The sequence below is a fragment of the Rhinolophus sinicus genome, linkage group LG03 (genome assembly GCF_036562045.2).
Source record: "Rhinolophus sinicus isolate RSC01 linkage group LG03, ASM3656204v1, whole genome shotgun sequence".
In the NCBI taxonomy this organism is placed as follows: domain Eukaryota; kingdom Metazoa; phylum Chordata; class Mammalia; order Chiroptera; family Rhinolophidae; genus Rhinolophus; species Rhinolophus sinicus.
This window is the reverse complement of record NC_133753.1, coordinates 35185704-35202034: the sequence shown is the minus strand read 5'-3', so window position 1 is coordinate 35202034 and position 16331 is coordinate 35185704. Positions and strand designations below refer to the sequence as shown.

Below are 16331 nucleotides of genomic sequence, written 5' to 3'. Positions count from 1 at the left end.
GGCAGGGGCGGGGCTTCGGAGTGGCCTCCCGGGTTACCAGGAGGCGGAGCCGCTGAGGCAGCTTATGGCCCGGATGTCCGGGCGCTGCGGCGGGGTCGGCTGATCCTGGAGCTTCTCCAGGGAAACTTACGAGCGGCCAATGGGTGAGTGGTCAATGGAGTGCGGGGAGGCGTTTGTCTTAGTTCCCGCTTCCTTGCACTGCGGGCTCTGGGCTCGGCTCCGACGAGCGGCCTCCGGGTAGTCGCTCATCCTCGTCCCTCGCTCCCACCCACTCTTGGGCCGGGCCCGAGACTCTTCCCGGGACCGGGGTGGTCGAGGCTCCTGACGGGCTGCAGAGGGGAGGCCGGCTGCGCGCTGGGGGAAAGGCCAGGCCTTTGTTGTTATATTTGAAACATCACATCAGTCTCTGTTTCAATACCTTTGTTTAACATTCATGAAGATTGACTTCAAAATGTAAAGCGCAGGAAAGCAGTAAAGGAAGCAGAAGCTAATTTGCCTCATAACTATTGTTTGATGTCCTTCAGCATCAGACGTAAATGTATATATAGGGCCCTTCATAAAGGGGCAAGATGGTTGCACAAAAAAGTCAAAGTTTTAGCTCTCGTTTGCTACAGGCAATGAAAAGGGAAAGTGAACGGACACGGAGTCAGGGTTTTGTTTGGTCAATGAAAAGCGGTTACTTTCAGTTTATCATTTTAGTTTTCAGTTTATCATACTGGTTTTCAGTCCGTGGGTTTGAGAAACTTGACATTATTTACACGCAAATGTATTTATTAAGTAGCATCTACTAGATGCAAAGCTCGTATAGAAGAAGCTTCCAGTTCTTTAACTTCTGCCTTCTCAAAGAAAATCGGAAACAATTTCCATCTATTAGTTTAGAACATTGTAATTACAACTGGTTTAAAAATAAGTGCCAAATAAGGTAAAGAAGAAGCCCATGGATTTTTAAAAAGTCAGAAATTTGATAAAAGCGAAAATATTAAATGAGGCATTTTAGTCAGTCCTATTTCTGTTTTTTTCTCAGCAACACAAGGAGAAAGAAATCAAAAGTCTACTCGATTTTGAAAGGAGAAAGGGCATTGTGGACCAGGCAGTCTCTAGATTGAATTCATGAAGAATTTGGGACATGATTGTTCAAGAATATTTATAAAATGTATAATTTTCAAGTTAATTCACCGTTGACCACAGTTGTTTTGGATTTATTCCATACTAGGTTGTAGGTTCCTTCAGGGCAAGGACTCTGCCATGTTCCTCTGTGGACTTTTCGTGGTCCTAACCAGTGGAATCTGACACTTAAAGCATGTTTACTGAATGAATGAATCATTGAAGGAAGGGAACCATGTCACTGATGGAAAAAATCCTCCTTCAATAACTTCTACCTGTTGATGAGGTCAAAGACAGTCTGTAGGCCCAGAGTTTTTTGTATGAAAAGTTGCTTTTTATTTTCCTCAAGCCTTGAGATCGGGTGTTGATTCCAAGGCAGTGGTTTCCAAATATTGGTCAGTGGCCCAGTGACAGCCTTGATGAAATTTTCACCTGTCCTCTATAAAAATGACAGAAATTAGGACAATGTAACAAGCTTTTTATAAAGGTGAATTTATTTACTTTAAAGGCGTGCCCTTTATTCTGAAATTATGTCCTTTCTGCTTTCTGGTATTAAAATGTGTTCTATTATGAAAAAAGGTGAAAATAGATTGTTGTTGGGGTGGGGCACATGTGTGCGTGTGCACACTTAATATCCTGACTGAGCAAAATAGAAAGTAGTGATTCTCTACAAATCCTCTTATTAAAAAACAATGGAATTTCGGAAGTCTAGACCAATGGCTGGCTGGAGCCATTGGGGGCATGCCAGGTGAGGCTTTGCGTTCTGGGAATAGATCCTGCTTTGCTGGTTGAGGACCTGAATCATGAGAAACAGTACTAACAAGGTTCCAGTGTAACTTTCTGCAGTGTCACAATGTAAAAGGAGAAATTTAATTTTTAAAATGCATCAAGATTTTTGTCATTATAATTTTTTACTTGAAACTGTGTTGAGGTATTTCTGCCAAGTGCTTCAACTATTATTGCATTATTTTTTATAATCACAAAAGATATTACTGTACTGGCATTTGTTTTTAAAAAGCTGTCGATATTCAACCAGCATGCCTTGGACTTTACTGTGGGAAGACCCTGTTATTTAAAAATGGCTCAACTGAAATATATGGAGAATGTGGGGTAAGTCTTAATGTTGCATGTTATTTCATTTGTAAAATCTTTTTGGTTTTGAAGTATTTTCACATGTAGAATATCTCTTTCCTTCAATCTACTCGTTAATTTATAAAAGAATGTGGAGGCATTAATAAAACCTTTGTGTTGCATTGTTTGTAATACAGCTCTCTTGATAGTCACAGTTATTAAGTATTTTTAAAACATTTTATAATAATTATTGTAAAAATTATTACTTTTTATTAATGATATAGTACAGTGACTTGGACATCCAAGTAAGTTAACATTACAATTCCAGAACACTTCTTTGCAATTATTTTTATATGATGTTAATAACTAGGTTTTTTATGTAACATTGATGAACTATTTTAGTAACTTAGTAAAAGGAATCCTTTAAGAGCATTATACAGAGATAGGCAAATACAATATAGATTTCTTTTTATTTTACTTACGCTTTCTCTTTTTTATTTCTAAAAGATGTACATGTAAACATGTTTAACCAGAAATGGGATATCTTATAGAATGATGTTTTGGGGGGTGTTAATGTTCTAAAATAATATCTGTACATAGAATATCATTTTTACATATTGTAGGTGTGTCCAAGAGGACAGAGAACAAATGCACAGAAATACTGTCAGCCTTGTACCGAGTCTCCAGAACTTTATGATTGGCTCTATCTTGGATTTATGGCTATGCTTCCTCTTGTCTTACACTGGTTCTTCATTGAATGGTACTCGGGGAAAAAGAGGTTAGCACTTTCTGTGAATATATCTGGATGGACTGATGTTGGAATAATTATCAGTTAGAAGACTTTATCAAGTAATTGTACTTCTGTTGTTTTAAAAACAGTAAACATGTTTTTGCTTTATATTCTGATTACTTTGACTGTGGCAAGAAAACTTAAAAGATAGGGCATGCCTCAGTAATTATTAAGGGAAGTATATTATATCTATTTTACTCTAAATGATCTTGAAGGAGTATTTTTTTAATTTCCCAATTATAATCTTTATTAGTTTTCTACAAAGAATTGCTTATGATAACACAGTTTATTGTTCTAGAACAAATGCTTTGTAGTTTAATACTACTAATCTAGTATAATGTAGTTAAAATGATATAGCTGCAACTTAATTATGAAAACTTATACTAACATTACATCAACAAACATTTATTGAGCACTATGTTTTATGTTTAGAAGATCAAGAGAGAAGATAGAACTGACATGGTTTATGGTCATAGTCTTGTAGAGAAGACAAGTGTATATACAACTAATTGTAACATAAATCAGTCTTAGAAATATATAAACAAAAAGTATATAAAAGTTTTATAAACAAAATGCTCTGGAATCACAAAGAATGGAAGAGACAAATTGTGCCTGGTGGGATCTGAAAGACTTAAAAGAACCCAAACATTTTAAACAGAGAAAAAAGCATAAACAATGGTATGGAGGTAGGAAATGTGTGACTTATTGTGGTGGGAATGGAAGTCTGGGCTGGTCAAAGTGTGGACTGCAAACGAAAGAAAGAAAGGCGATAAAAAGGAGAGGGGGAAAGGAAGACTGAGGCCAGGATGTGAAGGTTCCCGTTGAGGGTGTGAACTTTACCTACTGGGAATGAGGAACCAAATTCTACTGTAGTGTACATTTCAGCCATACTGGCTTTTAGTTCCTCTAACTTCTCAGCACCTTTCCTGCTTTAGGTCCTTTCCCCGAACCCTTTTCTGTGCCTGAAATACTCTCTCTTCCCTCCGACTGCAACTTTTTACCTAGCTTGCCTTTCTTTCCTTCAGATTCCAGTTTACATTTCACCTGCTTGTAGGGGCCTTCCCTGACCCAGTCTACACAGTAGGTCTGTCCCCCTTATTTTTATTTTTTAACAGGACTCTTCATTTTGTTGTTTTTGTTTGTATTTAGCTCTCAACACAATTTATAGTTAGTCATATTTGTTTCCTCATTTAACGTTTGGCCCACCCTGACTCTAAGCTCCGGGAGGGCAGTTGCCATCTCTGTTATTTTCCAGAGTCCAACCAGCGCGGCAGCTGGCACATGAGAGATGTCACTTAGTATTTGCCAAGAGAATGATTTACTCGTGAAGGTTTTGGTTTAGAGAAGTAGCATCACTGAAGGTATATTTTAGGAAGATAACTGTGGAGGTAGATTGGAGATGAGACATATTAGGAGGCTGTCGTACAAGAAACTGATGTCCAGGCTCTAGTAGGGGGGCTGGAAATGGAAGGGAGGGTCAGATGGAAATAGAACCAACGCTTTTCTGGACACTACTTAACAAATCCATAGGGATTATTTATGTTGGGAAAGCAGTCATTATTTTTCAGAAGAATCTAAATATATTTTTTAAAAGGCAGCTCTCTTGTAGGATGATGAGAGATGAGGGCAAGAAAGGAGATGTGAAGCACTTACAGCTAAAATAGAATACATGCTCAGTTAATTGTTGGAACTTCTCAGCTCAGAGTAGAGGAGAGGTGGGGGTAAAGGTACTTCACCAAATGCATTCGAACTAAAACATCAGGTATGTTTTGAGGGAGAATCTTAGAGCCCAGGGTAGAGCTTCGGTTTGAGGGTAGAGCAAAGGAGTGACCAGTGCTTAGGCAGGAAAGGAGGTGGGTTCAAAAAGGAGTTTGCCTAACTATGCTTTGCCTAGGAAATTGGTAGCAAGCAACGCAAGGGACATGCCTTGCATTTTCCTGAGATGTCGCACTTGTAATCAAGGAAGCAGGAGCCTACTGTCTGAGGCTAGACCGTGTTTCTCAACCTATTTTTCACTGTCACCTTAAAGAGACTTTATAGATACCTTTCCCCCTAATTCTACCTACCCCATGAAATTTTAATATCACAGACATACTGTTTATGGGTTGATGTAGTTTATATATACATATGTATACATATATATACATATATATATATATATATATATATATATATATATATATATATGTGTGTGTACTTCATGTATAAAAAAGTGTAAGAGTGTTTTATCCCCAAGGACCAGTTCTTGCCTCCTTGAGAGTGGTGTCATCTACTGAGAATGCACGGGCTAGATAATAACCAAAACTTTCCTTTCTGGAATTCTTGCCTTCCCCAGCGTTTAGTATTAAATTTGTTTTTCTTTAAAGTCAGGGCAGAGATAGGCAGAAATTGCATATTTTTATACAATGCAGTCAGAAACTGTGATTCTTATGTAATTTGTATTTACATACTTTATAACTTTTTAAATAGACTCATTTGACAATCTTTAGGGATGTTTCTGCAATGTGCCAGGTGCTAGACTAGGTTGCGGGATTCAGAGATGACTGAACTGTAGGTGCTCGCAGTCCAGCGGATGAGACAGACACACATGCACAGTATATGTGAGGTTCTGTAATGGAGGTATGGAGAGTTTTGAGGCTGCATGAAGAAGGAAGGAATTAGTTTTGCCTTCTCAAATAGGGCAGTGTCACGGAAGAAAAAGCTGACTTTAAGCTGGACTTTGAAAAATGAGTAGTTTTTGATAGAAGAATTGAAGAAAGAGTCTGTCAGACATAAGGGGAAAGATGTGCAAAAGTATAGAGGCAGAAAAAGAGTTCAGTATAGTCACGAAATGAGAGCTGAAGGTGCTGTGGGAAACAAGGACTAAATGAGTCCAGGATATAAAGAGGCCGGGGAATCTTAGGAAATGTTCCTAAGACCTGGGGATAGCCCCAGAGCTGATGTTGAAGGGTACAGTTTGCCAGATGAGAGAATGTGTTTTGAGGTGGAGCGTGAACCGTGCTCACGTGTGGGCGTTAAGAGAGAAAGTAATGTAGCACGGCCAGGAGATGTGGAAGGTAATGCTGCTGAGGACTATTTTTCCTGAAAGGCAGATGGGCCTCACTGAAGTAGTGTCACAAGGGGAATTTTAGCATCAGGTTTCATTTTGTAAAGATTACATGGTTGACTGCAGATGGATTGAAAGGGAGCATGATGGGAAAAGAGATCAGTAAGAAGGTTAAAACAATGGCGAGAAATGATAAAGCTGGAATTTTGCCTCTAAAAATATGAATTCGATAAGGAAGCAAAAGAGTGGATTATACAGTATGAAAGTGTAAATGTTTGTTTGTGTATTCAGTGTTTTCATCTGTGTAACGTGGTGCTGGAGTTCTGCTTCCAACGACATGGGCTAATTAGGAGCTCCAAGTGATCTTCCTGCATGAAATAACTGAAGTCTGTGAAAGACATACTATTAAAGACATTGCTGGTCTCACTGGAGTTAAGGGAGCGCTCCAAGACTCTTCTCTTTCAGAAAACAAACAAATCCCCCCTGAGCTGGCGCCTGACCAAGGATGGGAGGGTTGCCTGAGGTTAATTGCTGACAGCAACAGTACTATTTGGATGCTGAATCATGGGCAGCCATTGCTAAGCCTAGACAAATGGTAGTGGTGGGCATGGCTGCTGTCAAAAGCACTAAATCCTCTTTGCTGGAAAGCTTCCCCATCCTCAAGTTAGGCCCATAAGACTCTTGTTCATTAAGATCATAATCTGTGATTAGTAAATAAAATCAGCGCTATGACTGAGAGTTGGTAGTCATAACAAACAATATATTTTTATGATCCTAAAGGACTACATATAGTGGACTTTTAGCTACAGAATATATAACTCTTATCTTTATAATACTTAAAGAAATAAAGGATGCAGTCACAAGGATCTCCAGTCAATAAGAGAGTATTAGGAATGAACAAACAGATTTGGTTAATAAAAAAAAAAGGAACTTCTAGACATGAAAATTTATGCTTGTCAGAATAAAAAGAAATTGGTAGTTCAACTAGCAGAATAAACAGTTAAAGATAGAATTAGTGAATTAGAAAAAAATATATACAAAGAAATAACCAAAGGCAACACAGAGGAGATAGAAAATAAGAGATGCAGAGCATAGAATGAGAAGCTATAATATGTATCTGTACTATCTACTTAGAAGATTTTTAGTTTCAGGATTTATCATTTAAAATTTCTTTTTAGAATTTGTATCTTGAATCGTATCCAAATTTTATTAAAAACCAGTTAGCACTAAAAATTTTCTGGTAATGTGCTTCTTTTGTTTTACTAGTTCCAGTGCACTTTTCCAACACATCACTGCATTATTGGAATGCAGTATGGCAGCTATTATCACCTTACTTGTGAGTGATCCAGTCGGTGTTCTTTATATCCGTTCCTGTCGAGTACTGATGCTTTCTGATTGGTACACAATGCTTTACAACCCAAGTCCAGATTACGTTACCACAGTGCACTGTACTCATGAAGCTGTCTACCCACTGTAAGTATTTACTTAGACTTAAGATCATTTGTTGAAAAATGATAATTATAGACATCGCTTAATGTCAACAGATTGATTGAGCATTGTAAAATGTCTTCTAGGCACTGGGGGGAGATATACAGAAATGATTTTCTTCTCTTAAGGGATACCTGACCTGGTAGGAGGAAATAGAAATACATCTTGGTATAATAGAAGTGAAAGTTTTTTGTGTTGGTGTTGAAGTGTGTATAAACACTTATAAAATAAGCCATATATGTTTCTTAAAAAGGGAGTTATAATGAAAACCTTTTTGATAAGTAACAAAGAAGCAATATCTGGTATACAGGAAAAGAGTATGGACTTTGGAGCTAAAAACAGGCTTGAGTTTGAATCCTAGGTCTGTTAGTTGTTGTGTTAACTGGAGCATGTTAAGAGCTTCTTGTAACTCAGTTTTCCCATTGGTAAAATGGGAATGATGATCCCTTACAAGGAGATCATGCCACTACTGCCAGAAATAAAAAAGAAATTTATAAAGCCAACTATATTAAAATTTAGAACATCCATTTATAAAAAGAAATCATAAAGAAAGTGGAAATTCAGCCCACAAACTGAGAGGAAGACATTTGCAACATATTTAACGAAGCAGAATGGACAAACGATGGAATGGTCACATGGTAGAATATTATCCAGCTATGAAAATGACTGGACCTCAGTGTGATAAATAAATGTGCACATATCAGATACAGTGCAATGCCTTACATATAGGAAGCACCTAACAGTAGCTGGAATTATTCAAGTGCTTGGGTTAATGTTCTTTCTTTTTTGTTTTTTGGGTTTTTTTCCCCAAATAAATGTTTGTCATTTCCATCGGAATGTTTTGTTTTAAAAATATCAAATTTATAAGATTCTTTATTATTCCAGACTACTTCATTTTTTGCATTTCTGTAAATTGTTGGTGTTCATTTGATGTGGTTTTCTTGGTAAAGATACAATAGAGGAATCTGGTATTTATGTTCTCATAGCAAGTTTTCATCACATATTATGCTCGGTGAAATCGTCCTTTTTGAGCAAGTTATTAATAGTACTAAGCTTCGAAAATACATATATAAAAAGGTAATTTTCAAAAAATAAGATCCAGGGCAGCATTTCATATCTTGCTCTCCGGCATATGTCATCAGTATGGCTCAAATAAACTTTTATAAAAATTCAAAAAAATACTAAGATCCAGATATAAAGATATGAATCTCTTTTCCACCTGCCTACTTTTAAGGACTACAAATTGTTTACTTCATGTATATATAGTCTCTCTCTCTATCTCTGTCTTTCTCTATATATACATATATATGACTACCATTTATATATAAAAGGCTGATATGTCCTCTGTTGATTTCATAGAGCTATACCCTCTGCTTCAATTAATGAAATAATGGCTGCATGGTAGTCCAGCATGAATGCACTATAAAATGTAATCAGTTTTCTGTTGTTGAATGTTTATTTTCTTCCCAAGTTTTCTTTATTATGTGATCTAATAAAACCTCTGTTTGTAAAGTTTTTTATATATCCCAATTATTTCCCTTTGATAAATTTCTACAAGTATTATGTTGGTGCAGTTTTTGCAGTTATTTTTAACCTTTTAAACCGCAATTTCTTTTGCACCAACCTAATAACATTGCTGGATCAAAGGATATAAACACTTTTATGATTGTGGATACACGTTTCCACACTGCCTCCTGGAGAGGAACCAGCATGCACTTTGCAGCAGTGTGTAGGAGTCTTTTTGGCTAACCTTTCACCAATATATTTTTTTTAATTAATTTATTGGGGTGACAATTGTTAGTAAAATTGCATAGATTTCAGGTGTACAATTCTGTATTACATCATCTATAAAAGGTGGTGAATTGTGTGTTCACCACCCAGAGTCCGTTCTCCTTCCATCACCATATATTTGATCCCCCTAACTCTCATCTCCCACCCCCCACCCCCCTTACCCTCTGGTAACCACTAAACTATTGTCTGTGTCTATGAGTTTCTGTTTCTCATTTGTTTGTCTTGTTCTTTTGTTGTTTTTGGTTTATATACCACATATCAGTGAAATCATATGGTTCTCTCCTTTTTCAGTATGACTTATTTCGCTCAGCATTACACTCTCAAGATCCATCCATGTTGTCACAAATGTTCCTATATCATCTTTTCTTACCGCCGAATAGTATTCCATTGTGTATATATACCACGACTTCTTTATCCATTCATCTATTGAAGGACATTTTGGTTGTTTCCATGTCTTGGCCACCGTAAACAAAGCTGCAATGAACATTGGAGCACACGTGTCTTTATGTATAAATGTTTTCAGATTTTTTGGGTAGATATCCAGGAGAGGGATTGCTGGGTCCTATGGCAATTCTATTTGTAATTTTTGAGGAACCTCCACACTGCCTTCCATAATGGCTGCACCAGTCTGCATTCCCACCAACAGTGTATGAGGGTTCCTTTTTCTCCACAGCCTCTCCAACACTTGTTACTATTTGTCTTGATGATAGCCATTCTGACTGGGGTGAGGTGATATCTCATTGTGGTTTTGATTTGCATTTCTCTGATGATTAGTGATGTTGAGCATTTTTTCATATGTCTATTTGCCATTTGTATGTCCTCTTTGGAGAACTGTCTCTCCAGGTCCTCTGCCCATTTTTCAATTGGGTTGTTTTTTTGTTGTTGAGTTTCATGAGTTCCTTGTATATTTTGGATATTAGCCCCTTATTGGAGGCACTGTTTGCAAAAATCTTCTCCCATTCAATTGGTGGCCTCTTTATTTTGTTGATGGTTTCTTTTGCTGTGCAGAAGCTTTTAAGTTTCATATAGTCCCATTCGTTTATTTTACAATATGAATATTTAATGGGTAGATTTAATATACTTTTTAAACCTTGTATAGGATCTTTGATTTAAATGATCAGTGATAAAATATTTTTAAAAATATTTTTGATAATGCACTTCCTTATTTTATTTCATAGCTACACCATTGTATTTATCTATTATGCCTTCTGCTTGGTGTTAATGATGCTGCTCCGACCTCTTCTGGTAAAGAAGATCGCCTGTGGCTTAGGGAAGTCCGACCGATTCAAAAGTATTTATGCTGCACTTTACTTCTTCCCAATTTTAACCGTGCTTCAGGCAGTTGGAGGAGGCCTTTTATGTAAGTTTGATGGGTAAAGTCAATCTAATATATTTATCATTATATGTGATAAACAATATTTTGTCTGTGTATAATTTTGGAGCTTTTTAAAATAGTTTTTTTTTAAATCCTTGCAAATAAACCATATATATGTGTATATATATATACACATATATATGTGTGTGTGTATATATATATATATATATACACATATATATGTGTGTGTGTATATATATATATATATATATATATATATCGCTGAAACATATAATAAGCCTTATTAAAAAAAATCATGGGTTTCTTGGGATGGAATAGATATTCTCAAGAAATCAGGGCAGCTAATCAAAACTGATTTCTATTTAAAGAATACTTTGTATTTGAAACTTATAACCTAAGCAGGAAGATTTTTAAAACCTGAGTATAAATTAGAAAACAAAAACTGGTGTTTGCATATGATATATGGAAATTACTCTTGATAATGTATACTAGTTACCATTAAGTTAGGTCTTAGATTTCTAAATTCCTTTATGAAAACCTTTTAGATACAGTAAAAGAATCTTCATCATATTCTTTATTTTAATATAGCCACTCATTCCTTTGTTCAGCAACCATTTAGGCTGAACCATGACTCAAAAGAAGAATGAGAAAAAGTTGGTGTTAACGGGCTCACATGCTACTAGGAAAGCTCCAGGTAGCTGAGAGAACATAGTGTGATACTTTGACAATGTGACATTGACCATTGTAAGGATGTTAGAGACCATCTTTTACATGTAGTCCACAGGGTACGGAGGGCAAGCCTTCTGGCCTAAAGGAACCAGGCAAGACTGGGTATCATTATGCACGTCATAGCTTGGTAATGAGTTTGGATCAAGATGAAGGTCGTGCTTTGAGGGTAAGACCAAGGGAAGAGGACATTGGAGGCTAGGCAGGGGTTTGGTAAATTAATCCAAGGAGACTGTAGACACTTGCTTCCTTCATCGTAGCTGCCTATTTTGAAAAACGCGTTTTCCCACACTGAGTGTCTTCAGAGCCTCTACTCAAAACACAGTCACACAGGGAGGAGCGAGGAGTTATTATTCATTTGCACTAAGTACAAACCTGTGCTGTCCGCTGAGATTAGTCTCACAGGGCATCATACCAACTCGAAGTTTGATGATATTGAAAAAAAAAGAAAGTAGATAAGTTTTGATATGTAGGGAGTGTTCAAACAAGAAATTTTTCTCCCAGTTCTGTAGAATGGGAAGTTCAAGAGGAAGGCGCCAGCAAAGAGCTCACCGTGTCCTCCTGTGGCAAAAGGAGAGCTCTGGGGTCCCTTCTATAAGGACACTAATTGCAGTCAGGAGGGCTCCGCCCTCATGACCTAATCATCTCCCAAAGGCCCCACCTCCAAATACCATCACATTGGGGGTTGGGATTTCAGCAGAGAATTTGGGGGGACGCAAACACTCAGTCTAGAACAAGGGAATATAAAAGTCTGAGCAAAGTAGAGCAGCAAGAGACTTCTGGTAGTTTCAGATACTGGGGTGTAGGGAGAGAGACCCTGGGAATTATTAGGAAGATGTCAGTGACAGACTTTTACCTGCTTGGAAGTATTATTGAAGCCAGTTTTTCGGTGTGATCTGCATCTGAACCACCAGGGGACTAAAATGCAGATTTCCAGGTCCCACCACCAGACCTGCTGGCTCAAAATCTCAAATTGTTTGAGACCCTAGAATAAGACCACTCTAAATCCTGCCGTGAGTGGGACCACCTACTCCTCACGTTTGAGCCTTGTTAGGAACTTCCTCTTCCTCCTTTACACCTTAGGCTGTTTACTACCAGACCTTAAATTTGTTTCATTAGCAACAGTTTTTCAGTTATTCATAAATTAAATGTGATTTTTTTTTTTTTTTTTGAATGGCTGGTTGAGAACTTAATCACTGCCTATGAAATAAAAGTTCTAAATGTCAAACAAGGCATTCGATTATTTAGTAAGTTGGAATCTGGCCTTTATAGATAATTCAGAGTTTCTGGCTTCTGCATCCTGAATTAACATTAGAAATTGTTCCAAATGGATTTCACTTCAATGTAGAATGATTAACGGTTTCATAAGCTGAAGTGAATTGTTTTAAAATAATTATACAAGAAATAATACAAGGTATTTTTTCTCAATTTGTCCATTTGTTGTAGTGTGCTATAAAGTTAAAATATTTAAGAGAAAGGTGGCATTTTTTAAGAAAAAAGTTTTGCTTAAACTATTATTACTGTACTGTATTTGAAGTACATCAGTCCCCCCTTGTCTGCGGTTTCACATTCCATGGTTGCAGTTACCTGCAGTCAACAGTGGTCTGAAAACATGAAATGGAAAATTCCAGAATTAAACAATTCATAAGTTTTAAATTGTGAGCCTTTCTGAGTAGTGCGATGAAATCCACTGTCCCTCTCCATCCCCGGGGCATGAGTCACCCCTTAGTGCAGTGTATCCACACCGTGTACATTCCCCACTCCAGCTGCGGAGCCGGGTGATGGCAACAGAGACTGTGTGGCCGCGAAGCCAAAGACATTTCCTCTCTGGCCCTTTACAGAAAAAGCTGACTGATGCCGCCTTCGGGTATTAAGGCTAAAAAGTCCCTCACAGAACTGGTTGAGAAAGTTTTCAATTATGGGGAGAATTATACTGTTTGCAGTTTTTATTTTGATAGCTTATTCAGAAAATGTGCTTAATTTTCAACATTATACCAATGTTTGCTTTTCAGATTATGCCTTCCCATACATCATATTGGTATTATCTTTGGTTACTCTGGCTGTGTACATGTCAGCTTCCGAAATAGAGGTAGGACGTCTTTTTTCCTTTGTTAAAGATTTTTTAAATAGATTTGACAATTGAATAGGACCACAGTATAAATGATATGACATGGTACAACTGATTTAGCTATTCTTGGCTCATTGATGTCACTCAGTAGCTTTTAGCTCAGTGGTTATGTTTATGAAAGGTTGTATACTGGATTTGATTTTCCTGAGAAATTAGTGAAGTAGTCAGGCTCCACTATCCAGCGTTTTGGAGGGAAAAAAATCATTTCACATAATCTACCCGTAGAAAATATTTAATTATTGAGATGTTGAAACTTATTAACACCACTTTGAGGGAAACATAAAAATGCATGATTGTATATAGAATGAATTTTACACTTTATGTCACAGTGGCAACACCATCATCAATAATTCTATTGTACATTCTCCACCCTTCTATAGTTAGTCCCCAATTTTATTTTCTTGATTTTGGATGTTTCCTTTTGCCCTCTCATATCTATATTTTGGTAATTTGGAAATCACATTAATACGAACATTAATTCTGACACTGTTTCTGTTCGGAGATGTCCATTCTGTGCCTCTAACTTTTTAGTATTTCAGTGGAAAGCCACTGTTCGAACTCTTTATTGTGAGGCTGCACTCGAAAGGAGTGAAAGAGCCTTAGTCGTCTTCCATCGTATGCTTGCTAATCTAGTGCCTGTGCACTGTCTTCAGCCGCCCACGATGGTTGACATGGGCTTTCTCATCATTCTTAACATAAAAAAAGCTCAACCCAGAGGAAGTAAGTTGTTAACTATTTCAGAGCGCTTGCTGCTGATGGACTTAGGTAGAATAATGGTAGAGGAACTAGACAGACTATTTCATGGTGATTATTCAAATGTTTCCATTTGTATACTGTCCTCCTTTCTCCACTGTCATCTTTAATCAACACTGCAATATGTTTAATCAAAGAAGATAAATTAGTTTGGGCACGTTTATCTACTCTAGGGAAGGATTTGAGAGGGGAAATGATTGGATATTTGAATAAAATGAAGTTTTAAAATTTTTGTTTACTACGCATGACTACTGTAGACAGTAGTTATTATGTTAGTTTGAAACTTGTTTCTCTGTGCCTGGGAATCTCTCCATTATGAAATGTTCCTCATGTACTTCAATAAGCAGTCTATCCATAAGTCAGAAATAGGGACCTGCGTCAGGAAAAGAGAGCTTTAGCTGAGCTGATGAGCCATTTAGGAAGAGAAAGTTGGTAACCTAAGGCAAATCACATTTTAGTATGTTTATTATTAGCGCATTTAGATATTACTTTTCTAATAATTTGTTCCTTGTAATTTCTGCACATTATGGAGCTGTATTAAAGATTAAAAGGAAATTAGAGTAGTCGCATGTCGTTTCTGCTCCCTTCTGATTATCCAAGCAGCAGACTCCAGGAATGCTAGAGGTTAAGGGACTTGGGTGTATGTACCTCCCATTTGTCACCTGTAGACTCAGCTGCAGGGGACCAGGGCAGGAAGAAGGCACATGACGTGGAGTTCCCCTCATGCCATGTCTGCCAGAAGAAACTAGGGTTCCCAGGGTTGACTCGTGGTGTAAACTTGAACTTAGAGACATGGGCTCCTGTCCTTGCTGCTTCTGAGTGCTTTCATGGTGTAGGAAGCCTCAGTTTCCCCGTCTGTAGAGTGCAGTGGCTGGAGTGAGTGATTTCTTAGGACCTTTTTAGCTCAAACATTTTATGATTCTGAGGTTATGATTTTGTATGAAAACAACACATCTTAGTACATTATCTAGCTGATTCATCCGGATAATCTGTATTTCTCTTTTCTTTCTTTTTTAAAATTATATAGAACTGCTATGATCTCCTGGTTAGGAAGAAAAGACTCATTGTTCTCTTCAGCCACTGGTTACTTCATGCCTATGGAATAATTTCCATTTCCAGAGTGGATAAACTCGAGCAAGACTTACCCCTTTTGGCTTTGGTGCCCACACCAGCCCTGTTTTACTTGTTCACTGCAAAATTTACTGAACCTTCACGGATACTCTCAGAAGGAGCCAATGGACACTGACTATAAAATGCCAAAAACAAAAACCCAAGAAGTATTCTTAATAAAAAAGGAAAGAAAGAAAACAATGTATTTGTACTCTTCTGTCATACATGGGAATAAGACTGTCAGTATATCTTAATGTTTTTGGTTACTTTGGTTTTGTTTCTGACTTAAGAGACTTTATGGTTAGACTTGGAAAATACAAAATAATACTTTTACATAGTCTAATATACGATACACTTATAGAACACTATTATGCGACACTAGAAACCTGTTAGGAAGCACTTGCCTCTCACAACAATTCATTCTTTAGAGCAAAATCATGTTTCTGTGTACCTAGCAGTGTGTTGTTTCCATTTTTGTTAAGAAAAACTAACAAGTATAATCTGAAATCCTTCGCATTAGCACGGTTGGGTTTCAGTTTGTTTCTCAAGTATACTGCATTATAAACACATGTGGGGTCTGATAGCAAACATGGAAATAAAGTATGTTTTTTGTTACCTATTTATTTTCACCAATACAGTATTTTGATCTATTACCAAAATAGAGCATAATTTATATATAACAGGTTTTCTGTTTACTGGTAGTTTGGTTGAAAATACCTTCAGATTATTCCTGTTCCTGTAAAGAAAAACAATAACGAGAAGCTTAACTATAAAAAGTCTCAAATGTTCTGACATTTGTATTTTGCCACACTAATTGTGGAAACTCAAAATATTATATAGTAAGATTAGTGTCTTTATCAAATGAATCAATACATGTACTCACATATTCCCTTTTACATCTCATTTTTTTAAGGATACATACACATGCCATATACTTTTGATCCTGAGACACATTTTTTTTTCACATCGTGACATCTCTGAATTAGGC

At 37.0% G+C, this 16331-nt stretch overlaps 1 protein-coding gene across 2 annotated transcripts; it reads left to right on the top strand.

Moving 5' to 3' along the window:
• The first annotated feature begins 14 nt into the window (after positions 1–14).
• JKAMP (JNK1/MAPK8 associated membrane protein) lies at positions 15–15503 on the top strand. 2 transcript variants are annotated; one of them, XM_019725825.2, is made up of 7 exons: positions 15–143; positions 2141–2214; positions 2799–2953; positions 7278–7484; positions 10469–10650; positions 13365–13441; positions 15261–15503. In XM_019725825.2, the coding sequence occupies exons 1-7, from the start codon at positions 140–142 to the stop codon at positions 15477–15479; spliced, it is 918 nt and encodes a 305-aa protein (XP_019581384.1). In that variant the 5' UTR covers positions 15–139; the 3' UTR covers positions 15480–15503. The 2 variants fall into 2 exon arrangements, with proteins under 2 accessions (XP_019581384.1, XP_019581383.1); XM_019725824.2 differs by having other exon boundaries at positions 23–143; positions 2123–2214.
• Positions 15504–16331: the final 828 nt, after the last annotated feature.

Bases quoted from the DNA above. Each gene is read 5' to 3' on its own strand.
- JKAMP (XM_019725824.2), top strand. The intron at 7,485-10,468 runs GTAAGTATTTAC...TTTATTTCATAG, and splicing joins CATGAAGCTGTCTACCCACT to CTACACCATTGTATTTATCT. The intron at 13,442-15,260 runs GTAGGACGTCTT...AAAATTATATAG, and splicing joins TGTCAGCTTCCGAAATAGAG to AACTGCTATGATCTCCTGGT.